This window comes from Colletotrichum karsti (assembly GCF_011947395.1).
Source record: "Colletotrichum karsti strain CkLH20 chromosome Unknown Scaffold20, whole genome shotgun sequence".
NCBI lineage: Eukaryota > Fungi > Ascomycota > Sordariomycetes > Glomerellales > Glomerellaceae > Colletotrichum > Colletotrichum karsti.
In genome coordinates this window covers 363,556-379,829 of record NW_024065920.1, presented here as the reverse complement: position 1 = coordinate 379,829, position 16,274 = coordinate 363,556, and the positions used below count along the sequence as shown (strand labels likewise).

The following is a 16,274-nucleotide window of genomic DNA, read 5'->3' as shown; positions in this document are numbered from 1 at the left end:
GGTACAGTCTGAATGGGATAACAGTACCCTCATAACTATTCCGCAACTTCTTCAGCCTCTACAGATCACGGCAGAAAGGAAAGCTGCTGCGGATGGAAGTTTTTGGTTACGTAGAAATCAGGATGCATCCTCTGCGTCGTTTTCATCGTTCTATCCTTTAATCCCCATCACTGTCGGTGTTGTTCTCGTCATCTAGTTGCAAGATTTTGGAAATGTCATCCGTCTCGCCATCGCCTTGTAGAAGATCATCGTCTGAACTCCTCTTTTCATCTTCTTCACCAACAGTTTCAAGCCCTTCGTCTCTTTCGGGACTCTCGTCGGGACCAACGTAAAGCTCAATTCCTATGGCCTCGAACGTGTGTCCTGAGTAGACATGGGTATGCAACGAATCTTTGCTTGAAATGCACTTAAAGCAGAGGTCGTAAGAGAAGGAGCAGTCGAGGCAATGCCATCGCTTCCCGCAGATGTACTAAGAACGATTCGTTAGCAATTTTCACATGCTATTGTGCACATGCATAGTTCAACATGTACATCTGAGCAATGTGTAGTGCTTACCGTCATGCAGTAGCTACATTGGTAGCCGGGTTGGTAGTCGCCTGGCTCGATTTGCTGAATCTCGTCGTCCCATTCCTCTATCGTGCCGTCGGGTCGAGTACGCGTCTTCTCCTTCGGCTCTAGTTGTTCGGAGGTCCCGATCATTGGTTCGTGGAAGCGAAATATCTTCAACGGCGTCCAGTTTTCCTCGCTCTGCACCCACGGATCCGCTCCGTAACTGAATAAAAGCTCCAAGATATCGAAGTTGAGGTATTTGGTCTTGGCAGCCCACATGAGCGCTGTCCAGCCATCTCGGTCCTTGAAGTTGATGTCCACTGAAGCTTGCTGATTCTCGGCGACCATTTGGGGCTCCTTGCCTTCCGCTGAGTTCTGGTCATCTTGAGACTGGACCCGTGGTTCTCCAAGCTTTTGAACCAGAGTTTCCAGTCCCTCGGGTCTGTATTCGTGCGCCGCTGCAAAATGCAAAGGGATCATGTCGATATTTGTCTGCTTCAGGGGTTCGGCCCCTTTACTGAGCAAGAGATCCACCACGCCGGCACCGCATTGTTTTGCCGCAATATGAAGAACAGTCCTGCCCATGATATCAGAGGCGTCTAAGTCAGCCCCCTTTTCAACGAGGTATTCCACTATCTCGTCGTTCCCGAAAGAAGCGGCGGCGTGAAGGGGATATTCGAATTGGGTTCGAGGGCAGTGCTCGTCGGGAGGCATCTTGGCCTCCTCTATCAAGTACTGTATCATTTGCAGTCGGTCTGAAGATCTGTAGCCTGATGCAGCCTTGTAGACCAATGTCTCTCTTACACCTTCCGGTTTGGTGAGATGTACAGTGGCGCCGGCGTCTATGATGGCTTTGAATATCTCCCAATTGCCGGTTGATGCAGCTACGTGCAGCAAGCTTTCATGTGTGGCGGATGAGAGGCTGGTGTCGGCTCCTCTTGCTAACAGCAACTTGAGTATGCCCATGACGCCCTTTTCCGCGGCCTTCATTGCTGGGGTCTCCCCATCCGCATTCTGAGCATTGATGTCGAAACCGGCGCCGAGTAGCATCTTGTAAATGTCCACGGAGGGACTGAACTGGTCGATGTCGTGCAGTATGCTGTTTCGTCCTTGATCAGTCATCGTCAAGTCTGGTCGGAAGCTTAGTATGGTCGCTACAGCGTCGGCTGAGTTGGATTGACAACAGAGCTTGAGGGGATATTCGTCGTCTGGAGTTCGGTGGTTTATGTTTGCTCCGTGCTCGAGAAGCAGCTCGATCATTTCCGAGTCGCGCTTTTGGCAAGCGAGACAGAGCGCGGTCATGCCATAGTCCTCAATCTCCAAGTTGGGCTTCCATTTCAGCAACACCTTTAGAACATCTTTCTGGGAGTATCTGATTGCCAGGTGTGTCACGGTGCCTGAATTACTCACACCGTTGACGTCAGCTCCCTTCTCCAACAAGAAATCGGCCAACTCCGGGTTGTTGTAGGCGGCGTGCAGCGAACTAGCTTTGTCCTGGCCCGTGAGATGGATGTTGCAGCCGCGTTCGATTAAAATCTTCGCGATCTCGTTGTAGCCATGATACACCGCGGTGTACAAGCCTGTTTGCGCAACATCGGTTCCAAGCTCGGGCAGAACACCACAGTCGGCGTACGCGCCGAGATCCGGTTGCGCGCCATTTTCCAGCAAAACCTCGATCAGCTCCTTTCTGTTCGCGACCGTTGCTCTAGACAAAGCGTTGCGCCGGCAATCCATATAAGCATCAATGGCGTTGACGTTGGCCCCATATTTGACAAGCAGACGTAGAATGTCCATAGCTTTACCGGCGTCTAGGTCGGCCTGGTCCATCAACTCCACGATCAGAGTCCCATACTGTTCCGAAGACTCGTTGACATCGGCGCCTTTCTCCAGCAGATGTCGACAAATTTCGACATGCCCGTTGAGTGTTGCAAACCAGAGCGCGCTTCTGCCTCCTTTTTTCACTTTTACGTCCGCACCTTTGTCCAGCAGAAGTCGTGCGCACTCAGTATGACCGAACTCAGCAGCCCAAATCAAAGGGCTGTCTGGCTCTCGGCTACTCGTTATGATAGGCTCGGCCTTCTCGGGCTCGATTTTCCACGGGTCAACATCTGCCCCGGCCGCGAGCAGAGTCTCCGTGGCTTGTATCATACCGGTTCTCACTGCCCAGATTAAAGGTGTATTCTGGTACGTGTCCCTGGCTTCTATGTTGGCACCTGCAGCCAGAAGTATCTGAATCACGTCCACGTTGCCATGGCGACTTGCTTGGTGGAGTGGAGTGGTGTTGACAGATTCACCATTAACAACTCCCGCATCCACGTTGCTCCCTGCGTCAATCAGAAGCTTAACCACCTGTGCATTGCCGCCTCGAACGGCCAAATGAAGTATGGAAGTTTCATAGGAGTCACCAGGTGGCGGGATAGGGATGTTGTGAGTAAGGAGAAGCTTCGCTGTGTCAAATAAGCCCAACAACGCAACTCCTTGAAATAAGCCAAGTGGCCAGCTGAAGCCCCTGAGACGAACTGCTGCCATGATCAAACATCCAAGAGTGATTTCATTGCCTGTGGCCGCGGCCGCAAGAATGGCGTCACTCAAACCACCGTGAGTGTGGACGGTGGCGTCAAGTAAAGCCTGAGCGACCGCGGTGTGCTCACCATAAGCAGCCTCAACCAAGGCTAGGTCGACATCGACTGGAAAAGTCGGCGAGCCACGCTGAGCTTCCACATGTTGAGCAACAAGATCAGTCAGGCCGGTGATCGAAGCTACTGGGAGAGCAGATAAATAGCTCTTGCTGACTCGAGTGATCGGATTGGAAAGTACCCAGAGCGCTTGTTGCCAAAGATTTCTCAAGCTCGGGTTTTCGAAGAAGTGGAGAGCTTGTTCCTTTGGTTTGTAGGAACCCGCGAGTCTGTAGTGTTCTTTCCAGTATTTGACGGCGTAGGAGACGAGACTGTGACGGGGTCGCGATGGGATAGTTCGGTCAAAATATGCGTTCTTCTCTATCAGACTTTGAAGTCTTGTGTGAACCTCATCGCAAGATAGGTATCGGAGACATATCGAGGCCATTTCACCATGTGCCATGGTACTATTTGCAGGAGTGAATTGGCTGTAGCCAATTCCACGCCTGAGTTCGTGGCCATCAGACACGATCAGTCCAGAAAACTGAGTTACGTCAGTTTGGAATTCGTCCAAGTCGATTTCATCGAGAAAAGCAGGCTTATTTAAGCCTTGACGTAGGGAAATATGCAAAGCCTCCGCAACTTCCCACAATGTAGGAGTCTCGAACGCGAGATCAATCCAGGAAACTATCATTCGTGCTCGGACAGCTTTATGACCAAATGACTCTACGATAGAATCGGTCAAAGTTTGCACAGTGATTGACACCAAGGAGGTTAGGATTTCCCGGAAGCTCTTCTGGGTGTTGCCGATCAAAGTGCTTTTGGCAAGCCATTGAACGAACGTTTGGGCCAGTCCAAAGTCACTGCCGCAGGTACCCAGAAGATCTGTGATCTTGTCTGCAAATGAGGCCAGTGCAGGTTTGTTGATCAGAAGCCATTTCACGTGTTTATCCACGATTTCCGTGTCTTTGATCTCAGACTTCGCTAGAACTTCTGCTGCGGAAAAGTTGTCGAAGTCTGCCAGATTAATGGAGTGCGAGAGGGATGAAAGACGAGTTTCGAGTCTCTCGTCGCGGCCTTCTGTCAAGACGACGAACTTGACGGGGTTCTCGGAGTGTCCGATCAAGCTCTCGAGAAAACCAAGTAGTTCGTATCGCGTGGCGTCTTCGCAAGCGTCCGGACAGGCAATGAAGACAGATTCCGAACGATGAGTAGGCCACAATAAGCAAGCCCGGACCAAGGCATTGAAGTCGCGAGTTGTCCAGCCATTTCGCATGACAAATGTCTTCCACACGTTGATCCACAAGAGATCTTTAACCTTCCTTCCGACTCGTTGGCACAGCAAGGAGATCAAGAGGTCCCTGAAAGTATTGAGGGTCCGGTGTTGAACGGAAAAATTGTAAAAAAGGGTTTCCTTGGATTCGTCAGATCCCTTCATGTTATCTCGTAGAACCCGCGAAAGTAGCTTTGCGTCGTGGCTCGAGCAGCTTATGTGTAACAGGCTGGGTCTTGTGGCCAGTTGCCACTGCTTGAACTGGTCGAGTTTCGTGATCCATGGCAAGAGACCTCCTGGTAGACTGTCGGGTTCCTCATCTAGAAAATGAAGGAGAGGTGATGACTGAGAGAGAAGAATTCGTTGAATAGGCACATGAGCCTCAATTGGCTTGACGACTATGATGTCCCAATGTCATCAGTTATATGTACAAGTCATGCAAGCGGTTTACCTGAAGCTGAACGATGTTGGAGTCCTCTAAGACGAGATGGATGGGCAGAGGAACAGGAAAGTGTTTGTGAGCTTACAGTTTGGTCGATTCTGGATGTAGGTTTTCAACGCCGTAAATGGGATAGAATCTTCTTCTTGACCTAGATCCACGTGTTGACCTGACACCTTATTCGTATACTCATATGGCCCATCTACTGTGAAGAGTGAATCTAATGAAGGCTGCTGTTCCAGGTTTTCTATGTCGTTGCATTGGTCGCTGGGCAAATTTCTGCTGTAGATATTGATAATCGATGCACGGTGAAACATTTTGGTGTCGAGAAACTCAGAATTTATACGTTGAGTCGCGTGTGCGAGGCCAGAAGAAATCTCAGCGTAACGACTTTTGACTGGACACTGGTGCAGGTGCAGCAGTTTATCGATGAAGTCTTCTAGTACAGCAGCATTCCCTCGGTGTGGGCAGCCGAGAAAGAACTGAGTAAGTTAGTGCACTGATCATAAGGTTTGAACCTCACAATGAGCGTCGTAATGATGATGCAGGTACAAGACAGGATGAGCAGTCTGAATACTCCACGCAATTTGGAGTCCTCTAGGTAAGATCTTAGTGCAGACTTACCAGTACTGTGGTGTTGCCGAACACGTCGTCATATTTCGCCGGGTTAAGAGCCGCTATCACGAGTGCCTATTCGATCATTAGAAGACAAGATTCGATGAGAACTAAAAATTGCGTTAGACACACCTTCTTCACGATAGTTCCGCCGATATCATGAGACACAAACACGATAGGAGCCCGTGAATCCTTTTTATCTCGTTCCGTTCTTTTCGCCAGCACAGCGTCGAGAAGCTTTTGCGCCTCGCGATCGATTCCACCTCGATTGAATATGTCGGCGTTACTATCATCTGACCCTTCAATATCATAGTGATAGTGCAGCATGCGACTGTCCTCGAACAAGCGAGAGATCCATGAGGTGCTGATTCCAGGGTCGTAGGATTGCTGCCCCCTATTACCAGAAAGCCACCTAGTACGGGCGATGCTATGAACTGTGACAATGCTGTGGAAGTGTCATTAAGAGGATCTATACATAATATTCAGGCAATCAAGCGTTGGAGCTGCTTGGATGTTTTGACGTACTCTGTTGTTTCCGAGTCCTCCAACGGAAATTCTGAAAGTAGCCCGTACTTCGACGATTTTTGAAACATCAATTCTTGGGCCCAGTCAACTCGGAGATCACTAAACCTGGCATTCTCTTCATCGACAGAGGCATTGCTCTGTGTGCCATGTTCAGCATCGATATCGGGAACGATTCCCACGTCCGGACTGCTTTCTCCATTCGTGCTGGACAGGTCGGACTGTTCGAATGGGTGGGCAGGGGATTGGCCGCTTTTCTGAGGAGTTTTGCTCAAATGAGATTGATCTTCATTGCTGTCCGAGAAATGGTCGTCAAGCTCCGTCGCGCCGTCCAGCGTTGCGCTCATAGTTACTCGTGATACACGTGGTTGTGTACGCCGAGTCTCGAGCGTATGGAGTTTAGCTGAGCAGGAGCATAGCAGCTCTAGCTACAGGCGCAGTTGTCTTGAAGCTCCTCCCCAGATCATTATTATTCCGGAGACCACACCGCGCCGGCGTTGCCAAGATGGCTATGAGTGATTAAGTAAAAAAGTTGAGGGGTTGCGTAGCATCTATTGCTGACTGCATATGCAACACCCACTCCCTCGCCTGCCCCCACGTACATCACTTGTAATAGGTACTTCCTTTCAACTAACCGGAACCGACAGCAATTCCCACAAGGTCTTATTTACGACGCTGAGAAAATGAGATAAAAAGGCATTAAGAAAGATCTACCCGACCGTTCGGGCTGAAAACTGGTATGCTATCTCATCACTAACGTCCGTACACCACACATGACAGCCACGCCTGAGTTCTCCGCCGTCAAGGAGGAAAGCGAACTGGAGGCGCTCGAGAAGACGCGTTCTTTCTACGTGGAGCTTGCTTCAAACGATGCCAACTCGGGGTTCCATACCAAGAACGACCCGTCTAGCCCTTATCAGAGAAAGAACGTCGTGCAAAGGAAGGGGGCCGTCGACGTCAAATGCACCTGTGTCGATATCGTCCACGGCCGCTGGGGCCCTGACGAACCGGACACGGCAGCAACACTACTCGTTCTGGGCTTCCGTTTCGACTCGCGCAAGAGAGCGCGGCGGGTGGCTTTGGCTCACATGGAATTCGCCTTTTTTGGCAACGACGGCGATCGCAACAACCCAGAGGTCGCTGCTATTTCCTACGACAACAGCTACAGCCTGGCGCCATCGCGGCGGACCGAGTCGACCACGACAGGCACTGAGGGTACTATAGGCAGTGGCATACCCGGAGCTGAGCTTTCCGGGACTGTCAAATGGGAACGCACGTCAGATGAGGAGACGACGGATGCGGCGCACCTCGTCGGCTCCATTGACCGGCTCGGGGCGCCGGTTGGCCCTTTCAACGCGGCGACTTGGACTCTTAAGGAGAACGCAACGACTAAGAAGGGCGTTCCTGCAGCTATGCGCGTTGGGATCTTGCTGAAACGGCCTATGGATGACGATGAGTTTTACTGCACGGTAAAGGTCGAAACTGAGGTCGATCTCAAGACGCGGATCGAGCAGCTTTTTGGCGGTCGTGATCAAGATGATCCCATTCTCTTCCGCACGGATGAGCCGCCAACGAATAAGTTGATGAAGTATGATGTTGAGAATCTGGGCGCTTTTGACTTAGCTGCGATTGAGGATGTGACGGTCACTATTGTGAAGAACGGAGTAATAAAGGAAATGTGAGAATATGAAATGTATGTGAGAGATGGGTTACGACAGTAATGAACCTTCCAGACTGAGCGGCGGATCATTAGAATTATGTCCACATGTCATACGACTGAGGAATGACTACCCTTGCTTGGAGTTGCTCGATGTCCCATGTACTTCATCCTTGCTTACACTGAAGGCCACTATCGATGCACGAAAGCGGCGCCGCAGCATTGGTCACGCCCATTACGGAGCTCATACTGTATGTTTTCGTAGCCTTGCTCAATTAGAAATGGGAAAACTCAAGAGGTCAATGTCCCGCGAGCTTCGATACTTCTTACATTGCGCTCCAGGCGAAACGAGCCAGCACCAGTCTACATGAGCGCAACATCACAACCAGAAGACTAATCACGTTCAGTTATGGGCATGGTAAGCGGAAGCGCCCAGCCGGGGCACGATCATGTCGACCCCGAAGACGCAGACTCCGACGACGAAGAACCTTTCCTCGAGAACCACGTGAACGACGATTCTGATGACGACTTTGAGCCGAACCCGCGCGACGCGTGCATACGAGGGTTCATGGAAAACTTGATGCGACAGGATAAAGAAACAATACGCATTCTTCTCTCAGAAGCGCCCGAGGAGATCTTCTCGCATTATCCTCATCTATCGGAGCCGTCCGAGCTGGATGACCGGACAGTCCTGCACAACCTGGTCGACAGCTTCACGAGGATAGCGGTGAAGAAGGAAACCAAAAAGGTCGTCATCCTCAGGGCCTTATTCTCGGCCATCACGGTCGTCACGTCGCACCATCCGGAACTCCTCTCCGTATCCGCGAGCGGGAAGACGCCCTTGTACTCCGTGATACGATCCTGTTGCAAGAACCCCGACGAGAAACTCTTTCGCCTGGTCCGCCAAGTAATCTTTAAGTGCAAAAGACCCAAGTTCACTTCGGCGACCCCGGCAACGGCCGACACGATCGCGGACGACGATGCCGGCAGCAAGGAGAACGACGACAATCACGCCCAGCCAAATAACGCAGAACCCCATCCGCTAACTAGAGCACTGCGCGTCAAGTGCTTTGATACCAACCACGGGAAGGGGGAGAACGTGCTTCACCTGGCATTACGCAACCACTGGGTTTTTAAATCCAATATGAAGGCCCTCGTGAGGTTGGCATCTAATGCAGATGAAGAAACCGTCATCCAGAAAGACTGGGATGGCTTCAGCCCGCTACACTATGCAGTCAAGTACGATTGGTGCTCAGAGGATCAGCTCAAAATTGTGAACCATCTACTCCAGCACGGGGAGTCCGCCACTCTCATCGAGGAAGAACGGGCTGTTCTCGACATTCTCACCAAAGACGGGATGTCCGCCTTACAGTATCATATCTGGACGCGTGATAATTCTCGGAGACAGCAGCAACAGGTCTCGATCACGAGCACAGCAGACAACAAACCGAAGCCGGCCCGCGATGGGAGAGCAGAGAATCCGGACGGCAGAGAGGGCCCGCGACCACCCACATCCAAGGCAAAGCCGGGTGCTTCGGAGGCTACGTCTCGTGGCCGAGAAGCACAGTCGAATAATCATGCCGCGACTAGAGAAGGAAGCGAACGGCCGACGCAGAGGAAGGGGGTCAACAGCGGACAGGCGGCCGAACCCCCGGTACGGCCTGGAGTAAGCCGAACTCTGACAGCTGGCCCGAAAGAGGCCGAGAGCACGACCACGGCTGCGGGAGGGAAAGCAACAAATATCAAAGACGAGCGGGAAAAATGGTCCGAGAGGCTTCAAACACTGCTTAAAGTCCAATGTTTACGAAATCGAAAACGCGAAGTCGCCACGCGGCTCTTATACGGCAAGAACCCTGAAGGTAAGAAAAACGTGTGTTCCGCTGTGTATCCTTATTCCCACAGCTAAGGCATTCGTCCAAGATATTCAAACCTGGTTCGACTACCAAGGCGGTGCGGAGCGGTTCACCGAACAGGCCTTTGTGAACCAGTTCGAAAAAGTCACCTTCGAATCCGTCCTCGAGTATGTCGCGTTTCCCCCGGTCTGGATACGAAGAACGAAACGGCAAATCAACAATGAGCAGCTGGTGGAGCGTCGCGGCCGTTCAGACATGGAGTTACTCTTCACGTGGCTGCGGGAGAAGAAGAAGGTCCAACGCATCCTGAAAGTGATCGTCGAAGACTCGGCCAGGGAACCGCACTCGGACGAGTCGATAGAAAAGGCCCTCGGGAAGTTTGACGTCTTATCGCTCAGCTGGTCAAAGCTAGACCTCGATCCCGAGGTACTCTATAATGCAGCTCCTAATCTCGAAGACGTTGTCCTCCATTGGAGCGGGAACAACGCCATCTTGCGAGCATGGGCCGAGCCGCAAGGTCTGAGACGATTGCTCAAGTTGAAAAAGGTTACACTCGTAGTAGACCAGGTAAGATCTCGAAGGCTGAAGTTGTTGGACCCAGATGCTGACATCGATGTCAAGGAGCAAGCACTCGAGTCCAGAGAGCGACTGGAGACCAACCTCGAGAATTTCAAGAATAGGTTGAAGGAGGAATGCCCCGCATATCTCAAGGATTGGAAGCAGAAGAGTGGCAGCGTTAAGAGCAGCGAAACAGGGGTTTCCTCTCTGCCGGCAGTTTTAGAAGATCCCACCCTGCTCTATCACACCGTCGACTGTCACTATGAGCTCGAAGACAGCTTTCCCCGCCAGCCTCAAGCCTCAGTGGTCCCGTTAGGTTCTAATGTCGAGCGACCGACCACCTCGAACCTGCCGCAGACATGGCTGAAGGCCGTCGACGGATTCGCCGAACGCATCAGCAACGTGTGGGAACGAATCCTCATGGACAGCAAACCAGCCCCGGCGAACCGCCCGAATGAAGCCACGCCGGCCAACACTTCCGCGCCTCGGACTGGTAATTCTCTTCCGAACGTTCGGGCGCCCCATGACGTCATCATCGCGCTGATCGACGACGGCGTGAACACAATGACCGAACACCTGTCGCAGTGTATGCTGCCCGGCCGCACATTCGGCTTCGAAGGCGACCGCAACCTCCCCTGGTACGCGTCCGAGACGGGCCACGGGACCGTCATGGCGACCATGATCACTCGCGTCTGCCCCATGGCCAGGATATACCCGATACGCCTGCAGCTGGGCGCGAAGATAACGGCCGGTACCAACGCCGAAATCGACATCGACTCGGCGGCAGAAGCTATCACGGCGGCGGTGAACCGCAGGGCCGACATAATCTCCATATCGTGGACCGTCGGTAAGCCCAAGGACGACAAGCTCCAAGACGCGATCGATTTCGCACTGGGGAAGGGCGTGTTGCTGTTCTGTTCCAGCGGCGACTCTGGCCACGGTGGTAACGCTCAGCACTACCCGGCCAAGTTGAGGCGGGACAAGGTGATCAAAGTCGGCGCCGCCGAGCCTTCGGGTTCGCCGTACGACTGGGCCGGACCGATAGAGGATTTGGACTTCATCTTTCCCGGGGTGGAAGTCGTCCAGAAGCAGAAGTTCCGCGGTCAAGCGATGTCGACCGCAGTAAGGGAGATTGAGGACATGGAGCCGAAGACCGGGTCATCCGTAGCCACGGCGTTAGGTGCTGGGCTGGCGGCTCTTGTCATCTATTGTGCTCGTATCAACCAGATGTTTGCCGAAGGAGAGAAGCTCAGCGATGCCGATGTGTCCAAGCTGCGGAAGTCTGACGTTATGATCAAAGCTATTCGCAATTTTGGCATGAGCAGCTCAGACGTTACGAAGAACAAGTTTGTCGATGTTTCAAGGAAGCTCGAGGAGGGAACACAGCAACTTCACCATAAGAACCCAGGATCTCTCGAAGCAAGAAAGATCATCGCGCGGCTGGCTCGAGACTTGATTTCCGTCGTCTAGACGAGGTAATTCCGTTGGCTTACCGGAAGCCTCTCTGTCTAGCGGGAGATGAGAGTGTAAGAAGCTAAATTATGGTGCACTGCAGCGTCAACAACTACGTCAACGGACTTTTCAAAATGAAATCTTGTCGAAGCTATAAAAAAAGAACCAGTCACGCCAACGCACCAGCCAGCAGCTGACTCAATGCTGTTTCCAATGTTTCTTCGCCGCGAGTCGAAATTACAAAAGCTTGGTTTGGGGTGAAGTTCGGCTAGACACGTGCTACGGTTCCGTCCATCAGAGACCTATAACTTGCTTGGTATGTCAGCAACGGCAGCTGAGGGCATTGTCCTCTGATCTCCTGCAAGAAAACCATTGACAGCTTTTCGACGGTTGTCGGCCGGCAAAATGGCGATTAGCAAGCCTTCTTGCCACGCCAAGTGATTTTGGCTTTCTGGGGTTGTCTACTGTTCGTTTCCCCCCGAAGTTCCGATGAAGAAACCTAATGGACAAATGCGGCCAGGCGAAGCAAGAGTTTAAAGGAGGTGTTTCTGGATGGCAAAGATCTGCCAAACGTCATAACCAAACGGCAGTCGGGCCTCGAACTCAAGTACTTGGGTCAAGGGTAAGTACTTTTGCAAGGTAGATGCTGTCTGATATGAGGGCTACTGTCTTGCCTTTGAGACTGATCTTGAGCTTAGTTTCGTCTGATGTTGGTGGAATAAAATCTGATGACTACGGGCTGGGTGACACCTGCATGGAATGCGATCAAGCAGAAAAGAAAGGAGGCTCCGGCCACTCCGCTGATGTTGATAAGCGGGATCGTGTCTGGAATGCATCAATTAGTCTGCGATGACCGATGACATGCGTTTTGACGGGGCTAGATCCACGATACCTAATCCAACTGTGAAGTCTCGTGCCCAGATAACGGCGCGAACCTGCGGTTATTAAACCGCACTGAATATCGTTCAAAGGCTCTGGGATGTTGACCAGAATGGAACCAGTGAGATTGCGAGTGGCCGTGAACGGGGCGGAGGAGAAGATTTTGGCCCTCGTGCATGAAGCACAGGCAGGGAAGGGCGGGATGTTCGCAGGGATGGCGGTTCCAGATGTCTGATTGGTTCCTCTGGGAAAGACCCCTGTGCCTGAGACGGCAGGGAATGGGTCTGTAGGGCGGCTGTCGGGGCTAGCGATGGACCAACAAGGCGGTCAGTCGAGGTCAGATGGGCCATGGCCGGAGGGGTTTCCGACCGCGTACTGAAGGACGGGCGGGAGGACAGTCAGAGGTTGGTTAGTTGTATGTTGTTATCGGCTGGCGCGACGAGCGGCCGGTCATGTTTGCGAAGGAGGGTGCTGGGGAAGCGCCGTTGGCTCGGGGTCCGCCTCGCCGTGGTTTCTCAATCGTGATCAGGTTGCCGGTCTCAGTAACGGCCTCCTCTCGGCGCCCACAATCCTTGCAGTCATTGTAGAAGCGGGATACGGCGATGAAGAGGGGAGTAACGCCAGTGGATGTTATGGTCGCGCTCGTGCGTTCGTGACGTGAAGAGATGACGGATGTGAACGGACTGCAGGCAACTGATGGACGCCTCGGTGCTCTGTGTGTCCCGTCCGTCATTTCGTTTTCTCGACCGCGGTAAGGCCCCGGCGTCAGCGAAGATTGAGGCCGATGCGGATGTCATCAGCCAAGGTTGCCCGCTGAAGCGTGGGATCGGACTGACTCGGGTTGTCCCTGTCCCACGGGGGTCGGTTTTGACGGATGAAGAGGGGTCGACCTCTTTGGCTTGTTCTGAGAGCCTGATGGTCTTTTCAATTTTGACGATGGCGAAAGTATGAAACTCAGGCGAGGCGGCGTAAATACGACAGGTGAGGCGACGAACTTGACGATGTCGATCTGGGCGTTCCAGGCCATGCAAGCCAGGTGGATTCCCGGGAGGTTTGCGGCATCGGTAGCAAATGGATGTTGTTCTTCATATTGGTGGTTAGCCTGGATTTGGTCAGGTGCTCCGGCAGATTCAGATGGGCGTAGATTAGGAATGTTACCGCCATAGCCATCCATAGGTATCATGTCGAGTTGACGAATCCAAGGCAAGGTAACGTAACTCGCCCTGCCTGAAGCAGCAGCCGTAGCCGTGTATCTGGACGCACGTTCCTTTTGAATCAGTAGTTTCGTTGGATTGACTTTAGGTACCTTACGGCAGGTGTGGTGAAGTCGGTCTTGGGTAGGTACCTTCCATAAGATGCGGGATGTAGCCCCGCACTCTGTGCAGTGCGCTCGGTACCTACTTGGACCCCTAATAAGTCCCTCAAGCATTATCGTCTTAGACGGCGGGGGAACCGTCTTTCCAAGATGGTGTCTTTTGGGTATTAAGTAAGTTCTCTTGGGTTAGGTAGGCACGGATGGAAGGCACGGAAAGCAGGCACCGACAGCCTAGTCAGCTTAGGTAGGTTGTCCAGTCATATCGACAGATGCCGTAGAGAAGGTGCTGGATCTTTATTTTTATTTTTTTATTTCATTTTTCTTACACGCGTTGATGGTGGTGGGCAGTGCCTGTCTGCCTCCTCCTCCTTACCTTAAGAGTGCTGTTTTATTTTTGTCAGCTAAGGCATTCCCAGTCCCGGCTACAATCCCAGTCGATTTTTGAAAAGTCCTAGGTTTTCACGCTGGCCAGTCCTCAAGCCTCAAGGCAAAATCCACGCCCGAAATCCCCGTTCCACGTCCCACGTCCACGTCCCACCCGACAGGCCCACGATCCAATCCACCACACCTGGATCCCTCCACGGCCACCAACTCACGCAACACACCTCGACACCCTGCCACCCGCCTCTCGCCGTCTGCCTTCCGATTTCTCCCCGGCCACTCTCTCGCTCTTTCATCGTCTTCTTCCTCCTCAACCGCTTTCTTCGCCTTTCAGCTCGCCCAAATCTGTGCACAAACCCAACAAAGGACGACTCAGACAAGCGACACCTTCCTACCCTTTCAAAAAGCCCTGTCTTCGGACGACCTATACTAGCCCGCGACCCTAGTTCTATCCGAACCCCCTCTTCACACGACCTGACGCACGACCGGTCCGACGACCACGGGGAACTAAAACCATTCGCTCCCCGTCAGTCGCCAAACGACAGCCTTCGCCTCTCGCAATCACACGCAACTCGGACACGTTGATTCAAGAGCCTCCACGACAGGCCGTGCCAACGACATCGCAACTCTCGTCTCCGCAGGCTGCCACGAGGCCCTGTCGCCGCAACACCTTGCGCGCCCGATTTCACCTACGATCCCGACTTCCTGATAACACCCACGGTGCCAAGTCAAAATGAAGGGGCGTCCAGTTGATCAGCTCGTTTACGAGCACATGTTTCCCAAGCCTCGTGCCAGCGACCCTCAGAACTTCCACGCTCTTTTGCAGCGCAGCCTTATTCTGGAAGTCCGCCAAGAGGTTCACTCTTTCTACGGCCACCTCGACACCCAGGAGGCCAAATACCCGGGCTTGGACTACTGTAACCCTATCCACCGCATTCGTCTGAGCCGCTGGACCTGGCACCGTCGCCTCTTCCGAGCCTTTGACAACCTCCGCCTCACCCCGAACGAGATTGCAGGCCTGACTAAGTGGGAGGGCACCAAATGGGCCAAGGAGCGCTACGAGAAGGAACAGGGCATCACCATCCGCGACACTGCCGGCGACGGTTTCCCTGATTGGGTCGAGCCAGAAGACCGCCCTGCTCTTCCTGCACGCGACACTACATCGCAGTCAGTCGACACAGATGACGCCTCGGATCCAGGCGATGAGGACATGGACGGTGAAGAGAGTGACGAGGAGCTACACAGCGTTGGCGAGGCCCTGAACCAAAGGCTGAGAGAGCGCGTAGCGCAACGAGATGCTGGAGACATGTCTACTGTGCTAGACGAGGAATGGGAGCAGTGGCTCAAGAACGTGATTGAGAGCGGCGAGCTGCCTTTCATCAACAGCAGTCAGATCGCCCAGCGCGGAGTCTCGGACGGCATCTTGACGCAACCACCATTTCCCTCCAGCATGCTGTCTGCTGCTCGTGCCGGACAGTGGCAAGATATCCCCGACTTTCTTCACGACATCATCCGCCGCACGCTCGAGGCGCCAAACTCCAGCGTTGAGGCACCTCCGCCCAGCAACACTAACCCTCCGCGAGAGAGGAGGGACACCGACGACCACTACTACGCTGAACGCATCATGGACTGGCGGCGGCGTCATTCTGGCCTCCGCCTTCCGGTCGGCGACAGCGCTCCCACCCGGGCAGCACAGGCGCCAGGGGCTTAGGATCCCCTCTGGCTCACTCCCCGGGTGCAGTTCTCCACCGAAGTCCCCATGACGCCGCGGGAACTCGCGGAACGGACAGACATTCGCAGATGGAACTTTCCGTTCACCTACCCTCCTGATGTCATCCGGGCCATTGGGGAGAACGACGAGAATTTCCCCTGGTCGAACTTGGAACCCCCGGGCCTGGGCGATGACATGGACGCGGAACCGAGCCCGGCCGCGTCGTGAACAGGCGTGACCGTCCAGCACGGCATGGGGACGCGAGACGGAAAGCACGCCGGTCCATGCTTTTTACACTAGAGTTGCTTGCCATCTATTCTTGGGCATAAGGGAGGTTCGCCAATCATCAGCGCGACAGGATCCCTCACACATCATTCGGTTATTCCCCTCAGCGGCGTTGGACGGACTTGTTTTTGTTTTTCTTTTTTGAGAGACTCTTTTTTTGAAGGTCTGGA

The 16,274-nt window shown here is 53.2% G+C and overlaps 4 protein-coding genes across 4 annotated transcripts; 3 read left to right on the top strand and 1 right to left on the bottom strand.

Moving 5' to 3' along the window:
* Positions 1-157: 157 nt before the first annotated feature.
* On the bottom strand, positions 158-5,818 carry CkaCkLH20_06707 (ankyrin unc44; the record flags this gene model as incomplete). Its single annotated transcript, XM_038889424.1, has 5 exons — positions 158-469; positions 556-3,496; positions 4,007-4,293; positions 5,501-5,566; positions 5,624-5,818. The coding sequence occupies 5 exons, from the start codon at positions 5,816-5,818 to the stop codon at positions 158-160; spliced, it is 3,801 nt and encodes a 1,266-aa protein (XP_038745236.1).
* A 968-nt stretch (positions 5,819-6,786) lies between these two features.
* Positions 6,787-7,695, top strand: CkaCkLH20_06706 (uncharacterized protein; the record flags this gene model as incomplete). The annotated part of the gene is made up of 1 exon (XM_038889423.1): positions 6,787-7,695. The coding sequence occupies one exon, from the start codon at positions 6,787-6,789 to the stop codon at positions 7,693-7,695; it is 909 nt and encodes a 302-aa protein (XP_038745235.1).
* Positions 7,696-7,868: 173 nt separating this feature from the next.
* CkaCkLH20_06705 (intracellular serine protease) lies at positions 7,869-11,551 on the top strand (the record flags this gene model as incomplete). The annotated part of the gene is made up of 5 exons (XM_038889422.1): positions 7,869-7,921; positions 7,967-8,031; positions 8,078-9,529; positions 9,573-10,090; positions 10,145-11,551. The coding sequence occupies 5 exons, from the start codon at positions 7,869-7,871 to the stop codon at positions 11,549-11,551; spliced, it is 3,495 nt and encodes a 1,164-aa protein (XP_038745234.1).
* Positions 11,552-14,841: 3,290 nt separating this feature from the next.
* CkaCkLH20_06704 (uncharacterized protein) lies at positions 14,842-16,047 on the top strand (the record flags this gene model as incomplete). Its single annotated transcript, XM_038889421.1, has 2 exons — positions 14,842-15,771; positions 15,850-16,047. The coding sequence occupies 2 exons, from the start codon at positions 14,842-14,844 to the stop codon at positions 16,045-16,047; spliced, it is 1,128 nt and encodes a 375-aa protein (XP_038745233.1).
* Positions 16,048-16,274: the final 227 nt, after the last annotated feature.